The 21,053-nt window shown below is 38.9% G+C and overlaps 1 protein-coding gene across 2 annotated transcripts in view; it reads right to left on the minus strand.

Annotated features, from left to right (window-relative positions):
* IFIH1 (interferon induced with helicase C domain 1) overlaps positions 1-20,967 on the minus strand; it is a 54,051-nt gene extending 33,084 nt beyond the window's left edge. For both annotated transcript variants that reach the window (XM_054506167.2, XM_045868739.3), the window contains exons 1-3: positions 20,053-20,967; positions 12,752-12,920; positions 8,244-8,390 (exon numbers count right to left, since the gene is read on the minus strand). In XM_054506167.2, coding sequence (XP_054362142.1) covers positions 8,244-8,390; positions 12,752-12,920; positions 20,053-20,505 — 769 coding nt within the window. In that variant the 5' untranslated portion in view covers positions 20,506-20,967. The remainder of the gene's footprint in view (positions 1-8,243; positions 8,391-12,751; positions 12,921-20,052) is intronic.
* Positions 20,968-21,053: the final 86 nt, after the last annotated feature.

Genomic DNA, 21,053 nt, shown 5'->3' on the forward strand with positions numbered 1-21,053 from the left:
CCGCAGTCTGGAATGCGGAAGACTACCCTAAAGAACCGAACACAGGTACACTTATGGGCACTCCCACAAAGATCGCATGGGCTTCCTAAGTGTGCTTGCTTTCGTACCAGTAATAATACCCTTTCTCTCTCTCTCTCTCTCTTTCTTTCTTTTTTTCCTTCTTTCTTTTTTAGGGTCCTTTTTTGATAGCTCTTATTGATACTTAAAAATGAACAACAGTTGGGTATTGTCCATATGGAAAAAGCAGGCTTTTTGTGATGACTACATTTGGGACTAAGACGCATCTTTATCACCCTCTTTCTTTTCCCTTCCTCCTCTAATGTCTCATTGAGATATACTAGCCAAGCTCTTCAAGACCACCAATAAAGTTATTTTGGACTCTTCTCCCACTGTGGGTTCCTTTGAAGCTTTCTGTGCTTTTCTGTGGGCTCCTATAATTGGATCAGACACATTGCTAAGACCTCTTGTCTTTTTTTTTTTTCTAAAATGCAAAGTATCCTAACACTCAAACACTCCTTTTCTTTTGAAATAACTTATCCTTAATCTTTTTTGAGAGGAAATAGATGACTTTTATTTTCAGCTCTATGTATATGGATTTGTGCGTGTGCGCGCACACACACACACACGCTCACATTTTTGGTCTGTCAGATTCTGCTCTCCGTGCCAGGGAACATGTGTTCCCGCAGAATGGAGAGAAGCCACCTCCACCCACCTTGCATATTCTCTCCTGGATCCAAGCTTCTAGGAAATGAGTTCCCCAAAGAGAAAAAACTCTCCTAGAGCCACAGGCCCACATGGCTATCCATGGAGCTCCTTGCTCCTGTTTATAGAATTTATACTGCTGAAATGTTTCAGTCAGAATTAAATTTGAATTGTGTGTAAGTAATAGTGTTGGCTTAAATTGTATCATGTATGCCCTTTAGCCTTTGGACTTGGATCTCCATCTATAAAGATAGTTATTAGAATACAGGGTTGTGGGGATAATAACCATACTCACTAGAGTGACCTAGTCAGTAACAGAGACCAAAAGTCTCAGAGTAAATCAGCTATGAGTGAAAAGCCAGATGACCACATGGGAAGTGAGTCTTGGCACTAGCAAGGTTTAGGGAAGGCAAGATAGAAGACCAACTGGAAACTTCTTGGGCTGGTAAGCACCCCTCAGGAAGAGCTATTCAAGTTAGGCAGGCTTAAGCAAGCCTGAGGAGAGTATGGGAAGAGACACATTTAAAGGTGTCCTGGTAAATACTCAATGGTTGACTTTTTGAGGTAAAAACAAAACAAAACAAAAAACATGATTTCAAAGTGTCTGCTAATTTCCATGGTGTAAATATTCCTGCCAGGGCTGATTTCAAGCTACCAGCGTGACGTCACAGAGTGGAGCTGGGAAGAAATGGGTGCATCTGGCTCTGGCAAGCTAGTGGCAGCCAGCTCCAGCTCCCCAGGGTACACAGTCCTCCGATGAAGGACTCTCCTACGAACATCATCTGAAATGATCTGGTGCACACTGTGCTAGTATTTCATCATTGTTCAGAGTATTTTGTTTCCTTAGGGAAATCATTTGTAAAAACCATACAGAAGCCCATGAACTCTGATCGATCTGAGAAGTCTTCTCTCCTACCACTGTCCCCGCAGAAATGCTCCTCTCTAATCAAACTGCTTCCTGCATTTTTGTATCATTTTGCTGTGTTTACTACAGCTGGATTTTGATGTGTTTATTACAGTTTGATTCATCTTGTATAGACTTTATTTTTCAGAGCAGTTTCAGGTTCATAGCAAAATTGAGTAGAAGTACAGAGACTTTCCTTAAAAGTCCTGCTCCCACACATGCAGAGCTCCCCTCATGGACACTCCCCACCCTAAACATATTTTGAATCTTCCTACAACTACACCCTTGCTCATAGTGTCCATGCAGTCTGAAATGCTGCTTACCACCTCTGTGCACAGATCCAACACAGGACCGGATGAACGGATGTCTCCGATTCCTCCTTAGGGAGGCTGTCTCTAGGTCTTCCTTCCTCCTAAGTCTTCCCTCCTTATCCTGTAACATGGTCTCCTTCACTCTGGATAGATAACTGTTTTTCTCTGGGGGCCTGGAACTTGTTTTCCGGAACTGGGTTATAAACTCCTTGAGGGTGAGGGCAATACCCCAGTACTTGGTTCTCTCAATAATAAGACCTGACTAACTCACTCTCTGGCTTCTAGTCCTCATTCACATGCCAAAATAGAGAAGGTAAGGCCTAAGCATCAAATTAAAATTAAAATTGTCGTCTTTGTTAAAATGGTGCTAAAAAAAAACCAAACCAAACCAAAACAAAACAAAAAACGCTTGAGGTTTGTAGCCCTAAAAGGATGTCATGAAAATAAATCCAGCACGTCTTAGCTGCACACCGGGGAGATTCTTTCTGTCAAAATACCTATGTCCTCCATCCTGAGAGATGAACAATAACCCTCATAGAACTATTAAGCAATTGGAAGTCATATAACTAACCTACATAGTTCCAGGGAGGTTTCAAATAAAATACAAACCTATATTAACTGTTAGCCAGCACTGACATCAGCAGGGACAGCAGCTTCTCTCTCTCTCTCTCTCGCCGGTTCTCCCTTTTTCTCTTTTTCAACTCAAATTAATATCTGCCTTTTGGATTGACTCAGTATTTTTGATTCCCAGTAATTAATGTAACTAAATGTAGCAAAATATAGAAGTGAAGGATGGGGGCGCCAGGGTGGTTCAGTTGGTTAAGCGACTGCCTTCGGCTCAGGTCATGATCCTGGAGTCTCGGGATCGAGTCCCGCATCGGGCTCCCTGCTCAGTGGGGGGTCTGCTCCTCCCTCTGACCCTCTTCCCTCTCGTGCTCTCTGTCTCCCATTCTCTCTCTCAAATAAATAAAATCTTAAAAAAATAAAAAAAAAGAAGTGAAGGATGGTTACCTGAAGTCAAACCAATCCTGTAATAGTGTGGGTAATTCTGACACCATCTTATATGCTGCTATATCAATTATCTTTTCCACTAAGGTCTCAAGTGCTATATGGTAATTTTTTTTTCTAGAGATTCTAAAAATCTCTAAATTTCTAGAGGCTGGTGCTATAAAACATTATTCTGGTCCTCATGTGCAAGGATAAATTTTGTGGCATTTTTACAGAAATTAGTATAGACCAAATCTAAGATTGGACTTTGGTCTATAAAAAGGCAAAACAAAACAACAACAAAAAAAGTGCTATAACAGATTGGGCCAGGGAGAAGGAGGCTGTTTTATAAAGGTCAATTTTTAAACCCCTCCTACAGAACATGATCTATGCAAAATATATCCACAATATATTCCAAAGCATAATGTCACCGGATAAACCTAAGGAGTGGAACATATGGGGGAATATGAAAAAGAAGGTATTAAAGTCTGAAAACAAGCAGGTTGGTAAGCTCATTAGCTGGGGTGGAATTTTAAAATCTTCACGTGAACGAATATATAAATCAAAATATACACATGCATTCACAGTCATGCGCACTGTATATTCACATATGGCACACTCTACAGTTACATTATAATCTTCCACCCTGGAACAGTGAATTCCATTCTCTTTATAATGTAAAAGCGCCCTCTGCTGGCCAATCTCGGGTACTTGCACTTTCTCGTTTGATAACAGGAAGATCCAACATAGAACGATAAAAGAAGTCTGAGAGATTTTATGGGAAACTCTTCATCAAAGTAAGTTCACTGTAAATAAAAGTTTTATTTTGTTTTGAATCTCTTTTGCTTTGCTTTCATTTTATTCTAAGGCATTAACTCCTAAAATAGTGTAATGTAAAAGTCGGTGTAAAATAACTACTTACTTGTTTTTGAGAAAGCAATAGCAGATTATTAAATTAAAAATGATTGTACAATCAATTCTACTGTAAGCATACAGAATTAAAATGATCCAGATAACCTCGTATTTCCTAAAGTTATTTTCAACAGAAGAAAATGAATGTGGCTTTTTTGTCCCTCTGATGTTTTCTAGGGAGATGTGGTCTAGAGAAACAGCACAGATTTCCAATATTTTCTTGTTATAAGAGATGACCAGTGACTTTAGAAAGCAGAACTATAACATCCAGCATTAAAATTCTACTAACTGTCTGAGAACTATTCAAACATCCTTTAGAAATTATTGTGTTAATTTAGAAGAAGGCAAGTCTTAAAAATTGGTGTATCTTCATTATTAACCACTTTTTAATGGGAAGTAGTTGGAAGGAGGAAGGAAGAACAAATATCAGTCCCCAGGGTGGAGGCATGACAAAAGCACTCTCCAGAGCTGCCTCCTAGGGAATCCTGATATATCACCCCAAGAGTGAAGGAGAAATGGGTTTAAAATTGGTTTCAGGGCAGGCGACTGTTACTAGTGGTAGCGTATCTTACCCATCAGGTGTGTTAAGGAGTCAAAGGGGCTAAAAAACAATATATAAGGAATCTTTGTATTGAAACTATAAATAATTACCCCTTGTATGCACCAAGACTATTATGCGCTGAAAAAAAATTTTAGAAACTTGTTCAGAAATAAAAATTAGAGGAGTCAATTTAAAATTAGAAACAATTCGAGTTACATTTTTTTCTTCTGCATATGAAAATTCATATTTATAGAATGTGTGCAGCTTAAGCAATAAGTTTCTTTCAACGTAGCATTGACTATATTTGAGCTATATATGAAATCTTAACCCTATATATTAGAATTCAAAATAAGGATTATACATTATCAATACTGATAAGATACGCAAACAAAATTATGCAAATGCATAGTACAGACTATGGGATATTTTCCCCTTTATTTTAACTGTTAATTCTATGAAAGGATGCCTGTAGGGGCAAAATCCTTCTACGGTAACTTTTGCAACAAAAACTTCAATCAAAAGGACACCAGTAACTTTCTTGGGCTAATGGTACTTTACAAGTTATTTATATCTGTAATTCTTAGTTCCGGAGAGCAATAAGGAAAGAGACAAACACTTGGAATGACCCATAGCATCTATCAGCAGTGGTGTCTAAGACCTAAAGCAAAGGAACTACATTTTCATAAATAAGTTACCTTTTGTTATTGCTCTGAAAAGGGCCAGAATGGATTGGTCTGTCTGGCTCTCAAGTCCACAGGGAAGTCCAGACATCACGAGGATCCTACAGACCAGAAGGTCATTCAAGTCTGTGAATTGGGTGGGGTCCTTATCACTGTACAGTGGACTATACTTCCACATGTTCTCAGACTGGTATATATATTTTAATAGGCTGTCCTTGCATTTACTGTATGAATGTTACTAGCACTTACTGTGACTATGCAGTGACCACTGGTTGACTGACATGCCCGTCAGTTGAAAGCTCCACGGGAGCAAGAAGCCACCTCTGTTACATTCCCCCACTGTCTTGGCAGTACTGAACACTGAACAGTACATGTCTGGCATGTAGTAGTTAAATAAATATTTGTTAAATGAAAGAATCCAAAGGAACAGAGGGCAAATGGGAGAGAGGGAGAGAGGGAACACAAAGGGAAAAAATCCCTTTCCGTCCTCTAAGGCCATTATTGAGATCTAGATTTTTTTTTTTTTCACAACATGCAACTTTAAGTTTTACACTAACTCATAGAAAAACAATATTTTTAAAGTTTTGCCCTTAGTTTTGTTCATTTTAAGACTCAGAATCCTCCATAGAGACATAAGCTACAGGCTGATGAGATGCATTGCTGGCAACCTTTGATGAAAAACCCTCATTCAAGATACAGGATCATCTTCCAGCCTCAGTCCTGTCTTCGATTCTTTCTAGTGTGGATTTAGAAAATAGCTGGTAACCCACAGAGATGTCAGGTGTCCTACCAAGGAAGTTTATTAAAATGTGACAAATCCACATTCAGATAGTGATTTTGGCATTCCGATAAAATCATGATTTCTGAAAGAAAGCGCAGCTGCTCAAATGAAAAAAAAAATCCTCTGGAATTCAGGTATTTGCTATTCTGTATATTAAACCTCACTACTTAAAGTGTGGTCCAGGACCAGCAATACAGCATCACCTGGGAGCGCGTGAGAAAGGCAGAATCTCGGGCTCCACACAGGACCTACTGAATCAGAATGCATTTCATTAAGACCCACTCCTCCCAATGGTTCACATACACAGGAAAGCAGCAGAAGCACTGCATAAAAAACAAACAAACAAACAAACAAATGAGTGAGGCACAAGCCTGAATAGCTGGCAAACTATAAAACATATTGGGACTATTTATGACAAAGAAATGCTATCCTATATATTTAGGTACTTCACATAAATCAGCAAGAAGAATGTAAACACCTTAATAGACAAATAGATAGGGAATTAGTAACAACAACAAAGAGAATAAACTTACAAAAAGGTTTTCCACCAGAAATCAAAAAAATAAAATTCAAATAGCAAAATACCAAACTGGCAAGGCTTGAAAATAATGATATTTTGTAGAAATACCTGTTCTTGTGGAAGAGACTTCAGGGCAATAGGCACTCTCTTATACTACTAAAGGACACCTAAATTGGTACAAGTTCCTGGAGTTAAATTTGACATTAAGTATCAAATGTCTTAAGATTGCAAACATCATTGGATCCAGAAGTTCCAATTATGTAGTATGTTTTTGAGAATTAAACTGAAACATAGATACGAAGAGAGCTATTCACAACGTAGAAATTTTTAAACATCCTAAATATTTAACAATTGATTTATTAATTATAAAGCACCCAATGGATGGAACTATTATTAAGTCATTAAAAACCATGCTATAGAAGACTACCTAACAAACACAGGAGAAATGCCATCGTGTATAAACATCCACTTATGTTAAAAGAGCAGAAGGATAGATACCCAAATGTTAAGAGTAATATATCTACATTGTGGGAGGATGAGTGACTTTTTCTTTGTATGTTTTCACATTTTCCAAATTTCCTGCAATGCAGCTACACTACTTTTCTGAGTAGAAAATAGTAAACTTTGGAAGCGCCTGGTGGGCTCAGTCAGTGGAGCGTGTGACTCTTGATCTCAGGGTTGTGAGTTCGAGCCCCATATTGGAGGTAGAGATTACTTTAAAAAAAAAAAAAAGAGAGAGCGAGAGAGAGAAGAAAGTAGTAAACTTTGCAGTGGTGTGATGGAGTCAGCTTATATCAGCTCACAAAAGCCAATCGTTAGATTTTCAGGAATTTGTGAGTAGGTTAAGCACATCCATTTAAAAAATTAAATAATATCGATTTACAGTTAAATAAATTATATGAAAGCATAGGTAATGAATACTTAAACTCATCACTTCCTAATCGTGTTTCTGGATTTCTCTATTATCTATGTCCTTGAGGCTGTTAATGCCCATTGTATCTGCATAGTGGAAATGCTAACACGATGGTGACCTAGTGCTTCTCCCTTTCCAACTCAGGGACATTACGTTGGAGGTCTGACATCAGCTTCAGTGGGAGCATTTGCATCATGAAGGTTGGCAAATGCTACAGCTCAGGACTTCCTTTCTTTCCTCCGGAGAATTACTTCTTCAACATTTACCAGCACAGCACAGATTTTTAAAAATTGTTTCTTTTAAATGACTATTTCTTGTGAAAATTGAATGTGGCCCTTTGGTGGGGAGAGAGGAAGAGAGGATTTTCCTATCCAGTAAATTAGGGAGGGGAATGTGATTAAATTAGTTTGATCCTTCCAGGAATGTTTCATATCAAAAAAGGTGGTCATGCTGGTGAATAGTTCACTCACCACTTAGTTACTGCAAATCAAGCCAACCCCAGTTTAGCACCTGTCATCTTCTTTGCTACAGCCTTGCGTTTGGTCTCTACAACCCAGCTGAACCTCCCTGAGACATCCCAGTCTATAAAATAAAGAAAAGATAACGAATGGCCTTTTTAATCCTCGGAGCTTGGGATGAATCAAACTAATTCATATATTTGAAGGTACTTTGAAAACTATGAAATATAGGGTATGCTTATAATACTTATCACATCACGAAGACCATGGGTATCTTCTTATAAAGCAAAATTAGAACCAAATGTGTTCCTATTCATAACATACTAATATTGCATTAGTTTTGAAAAACATTTTTAGCCACAAAGAATTCCTTTAATTTAAATGTTTCTAGAAATATGAATTTTAATAAGAATGCTCACAAAATCCCAAGGCCCAAATTTTTTCCCTGTGTTTCACAGATCCCGATGTCATCAACTGATTTTTCGGGAAGTGGCAATTAGCAAAATATGGAAACTATGCGCAGGTTCCAAATACCTGAAACAACAGAAGAATCCACCAAAGACGATTCCAGCGAATCACTCTCCTCGTCCCAGCCCTCTCTCTCTGGACTTGGTTGACCTGTGGCTAAAAGAACTGCCTCTTGAATGTCGGGGCCACCTTCTTGGGATAAGTTCTCAGTCTCTGTGAATAAAGCATTAGAAGGTAAGTAGTAGTGCAGTGCAAGCTTGTGTAGAGTCTGCATCACTGCAATTGCTATTCTGCAAATGAAACAGAAGTTCCTAATGGACATTTACCGGAATATATTGAAGTACTTTGAAATCCTAAACAGAATGTAAATCGTTAATGCAAGTTTTTACACAATATAAGTAGATATCATTGCTATTTTGAAAACCAAGTGGAGGTTCCCAGTAGAAATCTGCCTGAATATACTTTTGTACTTTGACATTTTGAAATGCTAGGAACATAGTTTTTGTTATGATACGGTATTTCTATTTTTAATATGGACACAGTGAGTAATTCTTTTGTAATGATTACATTTTATCTAAAAAGACATTATCTAAGTATCATGGTAATCACAAAAACAGTCTGATGATTCCCCATCTGACCATTACTGGTAGGAAGTAAGACACTTATTTAGTGACACAAAGTTATATTTAAGGCTGAATTATGAAAATGCAAATTTGGTGGTGGTTTTTCTTTAGCTTGCGCTCTTGCCATTTTGTTCCCTCGCTGTGCGTTCTACATGAGATGTACATATGCTTTAATGTCAGCCTAAATTCATGTATTTTGAATATCTGGAGATTTTTTAGGAATTCAATAAAATATTCTGCATCCTTCCCCTCCCCTTCCCTCCATTTCTCCCATCAGCCTTTCTTCCTTCAACCAATAAGTATTGAATGTTTTCTTACGGGACTATGTGGGTTACAAAGAAAAAGAAGAGTTTCTGTCCTCCTGAAGCTATCATCTATCAGAGAAGACTGATTCCCTAAATAAAGTTTCTTAAAGTATCATTGTGTATTAACCCATCTGAAAGAATAAAGGGAAAGTATGTCCTGCGTATGGAGAATTTCCCAAAGAAAACTGTTGTGACTTTGGACTCTGTTGTTGGACAAAATGACTTGACAATGTTTGCAGGTACACATTAAGTATGTTTGGGGTTTGTAATCAGAATCGTCCATTTATTTTGTGCTTACCATACAAGTGCTATGGAAATGTTGAATCACTTAATCCTCCAAAGAGCCCTAGGTAATAGGTAATATTATTTTCCCCAGTTTACAGAGGAGTAAACTGTGGCACAGAGAGGGCAAGTGCCTGCTCAAAGCTATACAACCAGGGAAGTAAAAGAGCCAGGATTCAATAAGCATCAGTATCCAGAGCCTAGGTTCCTCTATCAGTCAGCTCAGGCCACAATAACAAAATATCATAGATGGAATAACTCAAGCAAGAGAATTTGATTTTCTCATAGTGCTGGAGATTGGAAGTTCCCGATCAATGTGCCAGCAGGATTGGTGTCTGGTAAGAGCTCCCTTCTAGGGTACAGAAGGCCACCTTCTCATTGTGTCCTCACATGGTGAAGAGAGAGACAGAGATCTCTTCCTCTTCTTATAAAGCCACAGTCCTATCAGATTAGGGCTCACCCTTCCGACCTCATTTCACCTTAATTATCTCCTTGGAGGCTCTATCCCCCAGAAACAATCACAGTAGATATTAGGGCTTCAACATATGAATTTTGGGGAAACACTACTTAGTCCATAGTAACTCCTAATCACAAGAATAATCACAGCTAACTTTATTCTGGTCATTAAGACCCACCAGAAAAATTCTTAGATCCCCATAAAAGGAGGTATAGTTCAGCAAACAAAATTTAAATCCCAATCCCTCTGATTAAATTTTCTGAGGAAATGAAAAAATAAGCCCTGCGTTTTGGAATGAGTGGGTCAGGAGCAACCTGCCTGCAGGTAGGGGTGGTGGGGAGTCCACAGATGTTGCCCCAGCCAAGGATTGGAGATTTTCTTCCACTCCTCAAGGGAAGCTCAGAGACCCCTTTCCACTCTGCTCCCTGCCGTCAGAGAAGCCCTCGTATCTGGGTCAATGCCCATCATCACTCCCTTTGGTAGAATGAGGGAGAAGCCCCAACCATGAGAGGACCCTGCTACGGGACAAGAGAGGGGTTTGGACAATTGGTGCCCCTGTTTTTCTTTCCACAAGGCCTTTCCCCCTTTTATAAAGTGCCTGGCCTTGGCCAGCCAGGATATGTGTGTGGGCTGGGGAAATTGGGATAAACTAGTCCCTAAGCCATTCAAAAACAGACACACAAAGACCTAATAAATTTATGGCATACAGTAAAGAAAGTGAAGAGGAAAGCATGAAAGCACTAGATGTATGTGATGAGTGTGTTACAATGTAGGTATTACCTGGGATGTACTACACTACCTACATTGCTCTTGTTCAAAGAATTATAATTTTTAGAATTACATTAAACTTCTAGAGGCGACTGCATGGCTCAGTCGGCTAAGTGTCCGACTCTTGACCTTGGCTCAGGTCTTGATCTCAGGGTGCTGAGTCGGAGCCCTGCATTGGACTCCTTGCTGGGCATGGTGCCTACTAAAACAAACAAACAAACAAACAAACAAACAAAACTTCTAACAAAGCATCTGGTGAAGAAGAATTTAAAAATATTTTAGAAAGAGGGGTGCCTGGGTGGCTCAGTGGGTTGAGCAACTCTTGGTTTCCACTCAGGTCATGATCATGATCTCCAGGTCCTGGGATCCAGCTGCATAGGGCTCTGTGCTCAGCATGGAGTCCGCTTTCCCTCTTCTTCCCCATGCTCCTCACCCCTGCTTGCTCTCTCTTTCTCTCTCAATTAAGTGAATAAAAATCTTTAAAAAATATATATATATATATATATTAGAAGAAAACATGGCCAGACATGTTGTATATGTCAGGAGAATCTAGAAGACACTTTGGAGCAGATCTTCTAGACTCCATCCTAAACAAGTGTGCCACCATACACAACTGTAAAATGGATGGGTACCCTCGAATTTGAGGGACGGATATGACAAGGTCTTGTGACCTAAAAGGTCACCTTTCTAATGTTTCTCATTACACTGAAACCAAAATTTCTCAGGGAACAACAAAAACAAAAAAATCTAGACTGCAGCCATTTTCTCTTCGAAATTTAAGCCCTTGAATGTTTGTCATGGATGGAAAAGGTTCCATGAGGTCCTGAAAGGGAACTCATCATGGGTGTGTGTTGTGTGTGTCTGTCTCTGTATATGCATATATATACACAGATATGTGTGTGTGTGTGTATTTCTTACTGGGCGAAATTAACCTATTTCATAAATAACATAGAATAAAAAATAATGTGCTATTTATTTTAATAACTTAGTAACTTTTTATTTTGCAAAAGCAACTGAGAAAAGTGTTTACTGGGTATCTTCTTGCATTAGAAAGTGGTATGTGTTGGGCGCCTGGGTGGCTCAGTCGTTAAGCGTCTGCCTTCGGCTCAGATCATGATCCCAGGGTCCTGGGATCGAGCCCCGCATCGGGCTCCCTGCTCTGCGGGGAGCCTGCTTCTCCCTCTCCCACTCCCCCTGCTTGTGTTCCTGCTCTCGCTATCTCTCTCTCTGTCAAATAAATAAAATCTTAAAAAAAAAAAAAAGAAAGTGGTATGTGGCAATAGGGACTTTGTGTGTCTCACTTAAGTCCATATCTGCAGCATTTGCAACAAAGTGTGCGGCACTCATCACACGTTGTTCATTGAACGAATGATGGGATGGCTGGATGAACAGAAGAAGTGGAGTAAGCTTGAAGTGACTGTAATGTATTTAAATCATTTTATTACCAATTAACTTTCAATTTGTCTTACATATGAGATTTTTGAAAACATAAGATACACACCCTGAAAAGAAAAACAAGATGGCAGTTTATATTAGATTTACAAATAATATATGTGAAGACTCTAAACTGTTGCTTTTATTATTATAATTGAAGGAACAAAAAAAAAAAAACCTCACAGGAAGTAATATTGAGATATGTTGGTAATTACAGACCTTTTATCAAATGTTTAATAAATTCCTTAAAAATTGATATAGATGACCAGAAGACTAGCAGCACAGTTGTAATAACCACTAAAATATTTTCTTCCAATTTATTGGTTATCTAATCAGTGCATAAATTATTTTGATAAAAATTTTAGATAATCATCTTGTCTTCAATATAAGATGAATAGTGGAAGGAATATTAGACTAGGGGTCAGCTGCCAATATAGCTGCCAATATTTGGCAGCTGCATAAATATATAAAGCTGTCAATAGCCCAGTTTGCTGAGTTTTATGATCTTTGGTAAGTTAATCTTTTCCCACGCAACAGTTTCTTCATTTGTAAAGGGGAAAAAAATAGATGATTTCTCAAATCGCTTCCAATTTTGAAATTTTGATTCTCAATATCTTAGTGTTTGACATTGTGTCTACAGGCTTCGTTAAGCTTTCAATCACTAGGGAAAATGTACAAACTCTTTTTTAGTAGAATTAGATATACCTGCATTGCTTTCAAAGCAAGTGGTGCCTGTTAGCTCTTGGATAAGGGCGTGGTTTTCTGTTTGATGCAGAACAATCAGAAATGCAGAAAACCAGTTTTCTTTCTGCACGATCCTTTTCAGTAGCTCTCTTACACCTGATTCATTTCCATTGCTTTCTGCAGCAGAAATCTGTTTTAAGAGAAAAGCAGAATTAAAAAGATCACACAACTTCTGAACAATTTTAAACAGGAACTAGCCTTTTTAAAAAATGAGCAATTAAGCATAGTAAGTATTAGTAAAGGCTTATATCTAACCACTAAAGAAAAGAACAACGTCACTTACAGTAATTCTGGATTGTAGCTGGGACAAATCTCTGGGCCAAGCCCCCTTTTAAATATGAACCATTTTTTAAAGCCACTAAGATATTCAAAACTTACACTTAGGAATTAAAGGTTCTACCTTGGTCATTCTGAATAATGGGGACAAAAGAAAATGCCTTTTATTTCTAGTTCTGTTATGTCTATTTGCATCAATTTCGTTCCGTATATCTAGGGTTTGCTATTTCTTTTCAACCCATGGAGTCTATAAATAGGAAGCCAAATATTTCTTACCTGACTATCACTACTATTAAGTAATTACTATCAAAAGATTTATATTCTTGTTTACTTAGTATTTGCAATATGTATTAATGACTATAATATTTTCCTAAATTTGTGTTTAATTTAATATTATGAGACTAATTTATTTATACATATATTCCTTAAAGTATGGGGCAGAATCATTTAGTCTTCCTTTGACTTCTCTTTTAGACTAAACTAACAAATCATTTTAAATGTAGATCATTTGTGTAATCATTATCACAGTGCATCTCCCAGTTCTTAATACGGCACCAAACATTTGGAGAAAAGACCAATACAAGCCACATTTAGACCAGAAAGAAATGAGACAGGGCATCATCAGCCTGTTGTGCCTTTGGGAAAGGCTTCATCCCTCTGGGCTTCAACTTCTGCATGTGCAAAATGAGGCAACTGAAAGGAAATTTCAGGGCTTTTCCACTCTACCTGCACATTAGGCACACCTGGGGAGCTTTAAAAACACTCATGTCTGGGATCTACCCCCAAAGATTCTGACTTATTTTGTCTGTGTTGGGAAGCCAGAATTTTTTTTAAGGATCTCATGATTCTAATCAGCAGCTTAGATGAGAAATATTGACTTACCTCCTCTCAAAGGCCCTTCTGAACATTCGTCCACCTCCTACATGTAGAATCTGGGTTGATTAGCTAGATTAATTGTTTCCTATTAAATTTGTGTATTTTCTAGTCCTATAAATACATCCTATAACTTTTTAGTGTCAGGTATTTGCTTGCATTTTTGAAACAGTGTCTGACACAAATTTAGTGTTAGTTATTATTATGGATGACTGAAGAAAGCATCTACCTTTATAAACACTTCACCAGTGGACACTACTTAGTACAGAGGTATGCAGCATGATTTCTACCCAGTGGGTATGTTTGTCTTACTAGATAATACTTAATAATGTTATTATAAAGGCTTTGCACCTATTAACCCAGAAACCCTGAAGAAGGAACTAATATTAACCCACTTCGCAGACCAGAAATCCAAGGCACACAGAATTCCAGTTACCCCCCTGAAGCCAAAAAGCTAGTAAATGGCAGAGGTGGCATTTCATCCCAGGCAATTGACTTCGGAGGCCAAATACTGCCTTCCTGAGCTATAATTATAGCTACTAATTGTCTCCAATTTTAAGCACATTTTCTGACAAGAAGTGGATAAGATGACTACTGGATTTAATAAAATTTAGGTGATTTCAGTCCATCTCCCTCACAGCATTTTCTAAGCAGATTCTTGCTCATTTTCTACCTTTTGTCTAACTTCATTAATCTCCTAATGGAAACTTTCTGTCTTCTCCGGTGTTTGTAGCATCTTTATTATTATCTGCTAACTTAAAACTTAGTTGCTAAAGACGTTTAGTAAGACTGGTTTGAGCACCTTCTTTCAACTCAATCATTTCTATTTTTAATTACCTTACTCTTTAATCACCTTTAAATCCATCTGACAGAAGTAATCAGAAAGCATTTCTCTAAAAAGATAAGTGATACACTGTAATGAATATTCTCACTAAAAACCTAATTATATTATAGGCATTAAACTTTCATTCACTATTAATCAGTTAAGTTGATTTTAACTGTAAAATTACACTTGTCAAGCTTTCTTTGTCCTTACTGGGTTCAGGCATTTGAGGATCATTATGTCATTATTTCCTATGAGTATTTTTATTATCTGAACAGTGGAACTACATAGAACACCAGTGCAATTTTAGCAACTTCATCAAGATTCTGAATTTTTAAGAAGTCTTCTGAATTTGAGTGCTAGAAAGTACCTTTGAAACAGCCATATATATATATATATTTTTTTTTACTTAATCTGTTCTCCTAAAACATACTAGAGATATTAGATCCCAGTATTAAACTTGATTATAAAAATTGAGAGGTGAGTATTTAGACTTGAGACTTCAACAGGACATGTAATGATTCTCACTCATGTTCCTCCCTCACTGAACATTTTCCCTAAATATGCAGTTTAAAATATTTCTGATATATTGTTAACTAATTTATGGAATACAAAATAAATATGAATTTGTGGGTAATACAATTACATGCTTTCACATTCTAAATTCTTTGATCTATGTTTTTTCTTTCCAACCGAAATCAGTAGAGAAAGCAATATTTCCATTAAGCACTGGTTTGCCAACAAAATTGCTTGATAAAAATGTTTTCATTCCTTCATAAAAACCTTAGATAACTATTTAAATATAATGGTGATTTTTTTTTAACACAACAGAGCTCAGCTCTCATCCCAGTAACTCAGGAAGCAAAACTCATGTTAAAAAGAAAGAATTTTTAAAGACTAGTTCCTCATAGGAAGAGAAGAAAAAATAAAACAAGATGAAATCAGAGAGGGGGACAAGCCATAAGAGACTCTTAATCATAGGAAACAAACTGAGGGTTGCTGGAGGGGAGGGTGTGAGGGGATGGGGTTAACTGGGTGATGGCCATTGGGGGGGCACATGATGTAATGAGCACTGGGTGTTATATAAGACTGATGAATCACTGACTTCTACCTCTGAAACCAATAATATATGTTAATTAATTGAATTTAAATTAAAAAAATAAATTTTTTAGAGAGAGAGAGAGAAAAAAAAAACTAGTTCCCCATAAAAAGTTAATGTGTTTCTAAATGAATATGTATCAGCACACTGACATAACTGATTTCTTACTAGTACTTTTTCTTGCTAATAAAATTCTTACACATACTAATTTACCTGACAATACAATGAGCTGGGGGAGACTGACTCAGCTTCTCATCTTTATGTAAGGACAACTGGACTTGGTTTCTAGCTGGACCAAACACACTATCTCTGGTTCTCCTATGTAAATGAAAGGTATATGGGGTCTTCCTGGACTCTGGATGTTTAATGCTTTGAACTGGCCAGGACTGAAACAGGAACCTCTCTTCAGCTGTTCAGACTGATATTAAATAACTATGGAAATGTTTATATGGTTACCTCTTTTCCAGCGTTCATGGCTGTCTAAGTTAATGGATGTGCCAAGAGGTCACTAAGTGTCCTAAAATAAAAGCAGTTCAGTCCAGGGGCAGCCCCTTTCTATTAGGGATCATTATATTATAATGATCTATAAAATGATTCTTCTATTTATCGTTGACTCCCCAGTATTTATAATAGTGCCTTGCATACGCTAGACATTAACTATTTATTAGAAGAATGAATCAACACTACAACATAAGCTCCATGAAAGCACAGACAGTATTGGCATTATTATCCAGTCTTTTCACCACTGGCATGATGTCTGCCACAAGATGTCACTCCATAAATTTAAACCAAATGAATGAATAGTCAATCCATTAAAGATGGTTTTTTGGGGGGCACCTGGGTGGCTCAGTCGTTAAGTGTCTGCCTTCGGCTCAGGTCATGATCCCGGGGTCCTGGGATCGAGTCCCGCATCGAGCTTCCTGCTCGGCGGGAAGCCTGCTTCTCCCTCTCTCACTCCCCTTGCTTGTGTTCCCTCTCTCACTGTGTCTCTCTCTGTCAAATAAATAAACAAAATCTTAAAAAAAAAAAGATGGTTTTTTGGGTACTTACTGGACACAAAACTAAATCTAGGATAATTTCCGGAGGCTCTGATGTATGAAGGGCAGGGGTTGCAGGGATGGGACATAAGAATCATAAACTAAAATGACAGACCAGTAGAAAATGTCTACTAGAAAACAGGAAAGGGGTGCTTGGCTGGCTCAGTCGTTAAGTGTCTGCCTTCAGGTCATGATCCCAGGGTCCTGGAATCGAGCCCCGCATCGGGCTCCCTGCTGGGTGGGAAGCCTGCTTCTCCCTCTCCCACTCCCCCTGCTTGTGTTCCCTCTCTTGCTGTCTCACTCTCTGTCAAAATAAGTAAATAAAATCTTAAAAAAAAAAAAAAAGAAAGCAGGAAAATAATTAAAATAAAATACTTTTTTGAAGCCCTAACTTCTTATTCAGATACTACTTTAGGCTGTCAAAAAAGCAGATTTGGAGATCTTATGTCCATCATCCATCCATTTCCAAATGCCTGGCAAGGCAATCCATGACATCATGCGTTCTTATCCTTTATCCCAGACAACTTTTGGAAATAAATTCAATCAGCCAGTTAATACTTATTAAGTATCAGTTCTATACCTAGTCCTGGCTAGGTTTCTAAAGATGAAAGACATAGTTTTTCCTTGGAATCACAGTTTAATCCAGGGGCTTTAAGAAGATCTCAGTTTCAACGTGGTTGATTAACCTAAGTTTCTGAAACTTTAAATTCACAAGGAAAGGTAACCAAATGAATGATGATAAAATTCATCATCATCATCATATCAAAATAACTCTTTATTATTATTATTCATTAAAAATCTTTTTCATAAACATGATTTCTCATTTGTATTCACTAAAGTACCATGAGTGAGAGGAGACATTATGTCCATTTTCATGGGTGAATTTAGGATCAAGGAACTTAAATAACTTGACCCAAAGTAACACATAGAGTAAGAAACAAACATAGATCTCAAATCCAGGTTTTCCCATTCCAAATTCTCATGTTTTCCCCCAGTACGATTTGCTATTTTGAGATAAATATTCATCAATGACCCCCATATCAATATAGATTCTTCTAAATCTAGTGCTTCTTTCCAACAGCTTATTTTTCCACTGTCTTCAATAGCTTTGATGGCACATGTAAAATGACGTGTAGACATGATTCCAGAATCGCACAGAGACACTATTCCTCCTCAGAAAGCTTCAAATGCATAGCTCCTCCATCTTTCAGAGGCTCTTTTGAAATATGAATTTGAGGGAGAGTTTGGGTTGCTTTGGCTTTAACTGCTACCCAGTACATAAATGCCCCTTTACTCTACATCTTCTTTGTGTCAAATCCCTTGCATTACTGCTAGCTGCCTCCAAGCTTGCCAGAATCAAGAACTTGGATAAAATCTAGCTGGCGGAAATTCAATCCAGGCAAGACAAAAGTGATGCTGATAGGCAGAAGTATTTAGAGTAAATAAGGAAAAGTGCTGTTTCGTTGGCAATCGGGACATCATACCCACCAAACATAAACAGCTTTGTGGTGTTACTGGACTCTGTTGCTTCTGGACTTCCTAACAGCTACTGTGGCTGGAAATGCCATCTTCCATCTCCAGCTGGCTTGAAGGCTGCATACTGTCTTCCAAATTAAGATTCTGCCACAGTGATGTACACATTTGTCATATCCAGCTGGACTACTATAATGCGTTCTAGCTGGTTCTCAATACACAAAACTACATAAACGTTACAGACAACAGTGTAAAGTAATTTACTTGTTGGGAAAACCAGCCACCAAAATTAGATGCATGCTTGGGTCTTTGGACAGCCCTATGGCTGTCAAGTCTACAAAGGTCTAGTAACTTTACTCACTAAAGACCAAGTTACATCACAGGCTAATGTGAGGCCAGTGTCCAGAACTTTGTAATGAAGATACAAACAACTGGTGAATCCAAAAGTAAGGAAGAAAGGAAGAAAGAAAGACGTAAAGAAAGAAAGAAAGAAAGAAAAGGAAGAAAGAAAGAAAATGTCAGAATCATAGCATGTTAGACAAAGCCTTTGACTTTTACTCATGGGTTTGTTTATTTGCCTACATGCCTTTCAAAATAAGATTTTTATTTACTTACAACCCTGAATAAGTCATGTTCAAATAGGTCAGCATTTCTATACTTCACAGTACATCCTTGTTCATTAAAAAACAATGAACAATGAAACATTACATTAAGTATAAAATGCCCTATAAAATTCACCCTGTCAAAATGCCACCTAAAAAATCCACTACTCCTTTAATATGAAAAACTACAATTGGCAACATGTTTTTTTTTCAATGAATTATCTGCAACTTTTAATTCCCAGAGAATGTCATAACTTTGATTAAAGAAAAAAAAAAGTGTGTGTGTAATGTAATTTCTCCATTTGGACCAAGATCAAATGGTGTACGTATAATATAGGCCAGAGATTGGCAGTTTTTTCTGTAAAGTCCAGATAATAAATACCGTTAGCTCTGTGGGTTGTATGGTCTCTGTTCAACTGCTCTTAAAATGCGAAAGCAGTTATATCATGTAAATGAATGAGCATGGCTCTGTTCCAATAAAACTTTATGAGCACTGAAAATTTAAAAAAATCTAAAAACCATTCTTAGTGTTTGGGCCTGCAAAAACCACTAATAGGCTGGACTGAGCCCATGGATCATGGTTTGCGGATACTCGTTCTATCGAACTATATAAAGTAAGGCGCAAAATTGCACACCACCAGGACCTAAATCCCTAGGTCTGCCACTGCTTTCCCGGGACACCTTGGGCAAGTTACATAACCTACCTCAGTTTTCTCATCTGTAAAACAATGTTAATAACCTTAAAAATCTTAATGCATTATTGGGAGCATGAGCTCTGATAATAAGTTTTGCAAATGATACTAAGTGTCTATAGTAAGTGCTCAATAAATGTTATCTATTAGTACACATTACTATTTTGGAGGTAACACCTCTTCTGGCTTATTTTAGTGAAAGGATTAGAAAAAGAGCTTTTGTTATATTCCAATTCTCAAAATTATGTTGTTAAGTGCCTAACTATTCTCTGCTCAAGAAAGGAGGGAACCAAATTTACCCAGAGATGTCAAAGAACATTTGGAGTGGGGCAAAGGAAGGAGCAACCCCGAGTTACAAAATCTGCCTCCATCTGAACTGACACCTACCCGGTTTCTGTCTTCATTTGTCAACAGTTCCTTCTCCACACACTTGTCCAAGATATCTCTAACCAGAAGTTTGTCCACCAGCGTGGGCTGGAGGAGGTTCAGTAGCTGGAGACACTCATCATGAACGTTCTCAGAGGATGGAGAAGGCAAGTCGGTGAGCTCCGGGTTCAGGTAGCGGGCGGCTAAAACGCTGCCTGCTCTCTGAAGAGCCACCAGAAATTGTCTGGTCCAGCCAGGGGGCCAGCCTCCCTTCTCCAAAGTGCTCAGAAGTTGATCAGCTGCCTGCATGTTCCCAGCGTTGATGGCCGTCCTCTGAATCTGCTCCTTCACCTCCTCGGGCAGAAAGTTCAGGTAGTCCAGTACGGGCTCCACCTGGATGTACGTTTTCACTCTGGCCCTGAAACACGAGATGAGATAGCGGAAACTCTTGTCTGCCGAGTAGCCGTTCGACATCTTTCGTTCGTGCTCAGCCAAGGGAGAGGATTCTCCCTAACACACCGACAGCTTGCTGTTCTCTGCTCAGCAGGTGCGCTGTGCGTCCCGCGGGCGGCTTGGAAGCCCGCAGGGTCCGCAGCTCTGGGCCGGGCGGAGCGGGTGGTCCGCAGGACCCCCAGGGCGGCGCGCGGGGGCTCGGTGGGTCGCACCTGGGCAGGCGCGGGTGGTTAGGTGGCGGGCGCGCCGGCGAGAAGCTGCGGGCGGCGGGCGCACAGACGGGCAGGCGCGCCGCTCCGACTCCCGGCTGCGCTCGCCGCCGCGGGCGACCAAGACGCCGCCTCTGCCAACCGCGGTGGGAGCTTTGAGCCCCGCTTTGCGCCGGGCGGTTCTTGTAGTTTGCCGGACTTGGGTTTCTGTTTCGATTCTCTCCGTCTCCCTCAGGCCTTTGCGGACGTGATCCGCCGGGGCGGGGAGTGTTCGTTTCCCAGAGCAGGAGACAGCCTTCGGCCGGCTCTGGCAAGGACAGTCCCTCGGGGGCAGGCACTGTGGGAAACGGAAAAGGAAAG

This window comes from Mirounga angustirostris, unplaced genomic scaffold (genome assembly GCF_029215605.1).
Source record: "Mirounga angustirostris isolate CCGP_5_RB_7025 unplaced genomic scaffold, mMirAng1.0.hap1 SCAF_3, whole genome shotgun sequence".
Lineage (NCBI taxonomy): Eukaryota > Metazoa > Chordata > Mammalia > Carnivora > Phocidae > Mirounga > Mirounga angustirostris.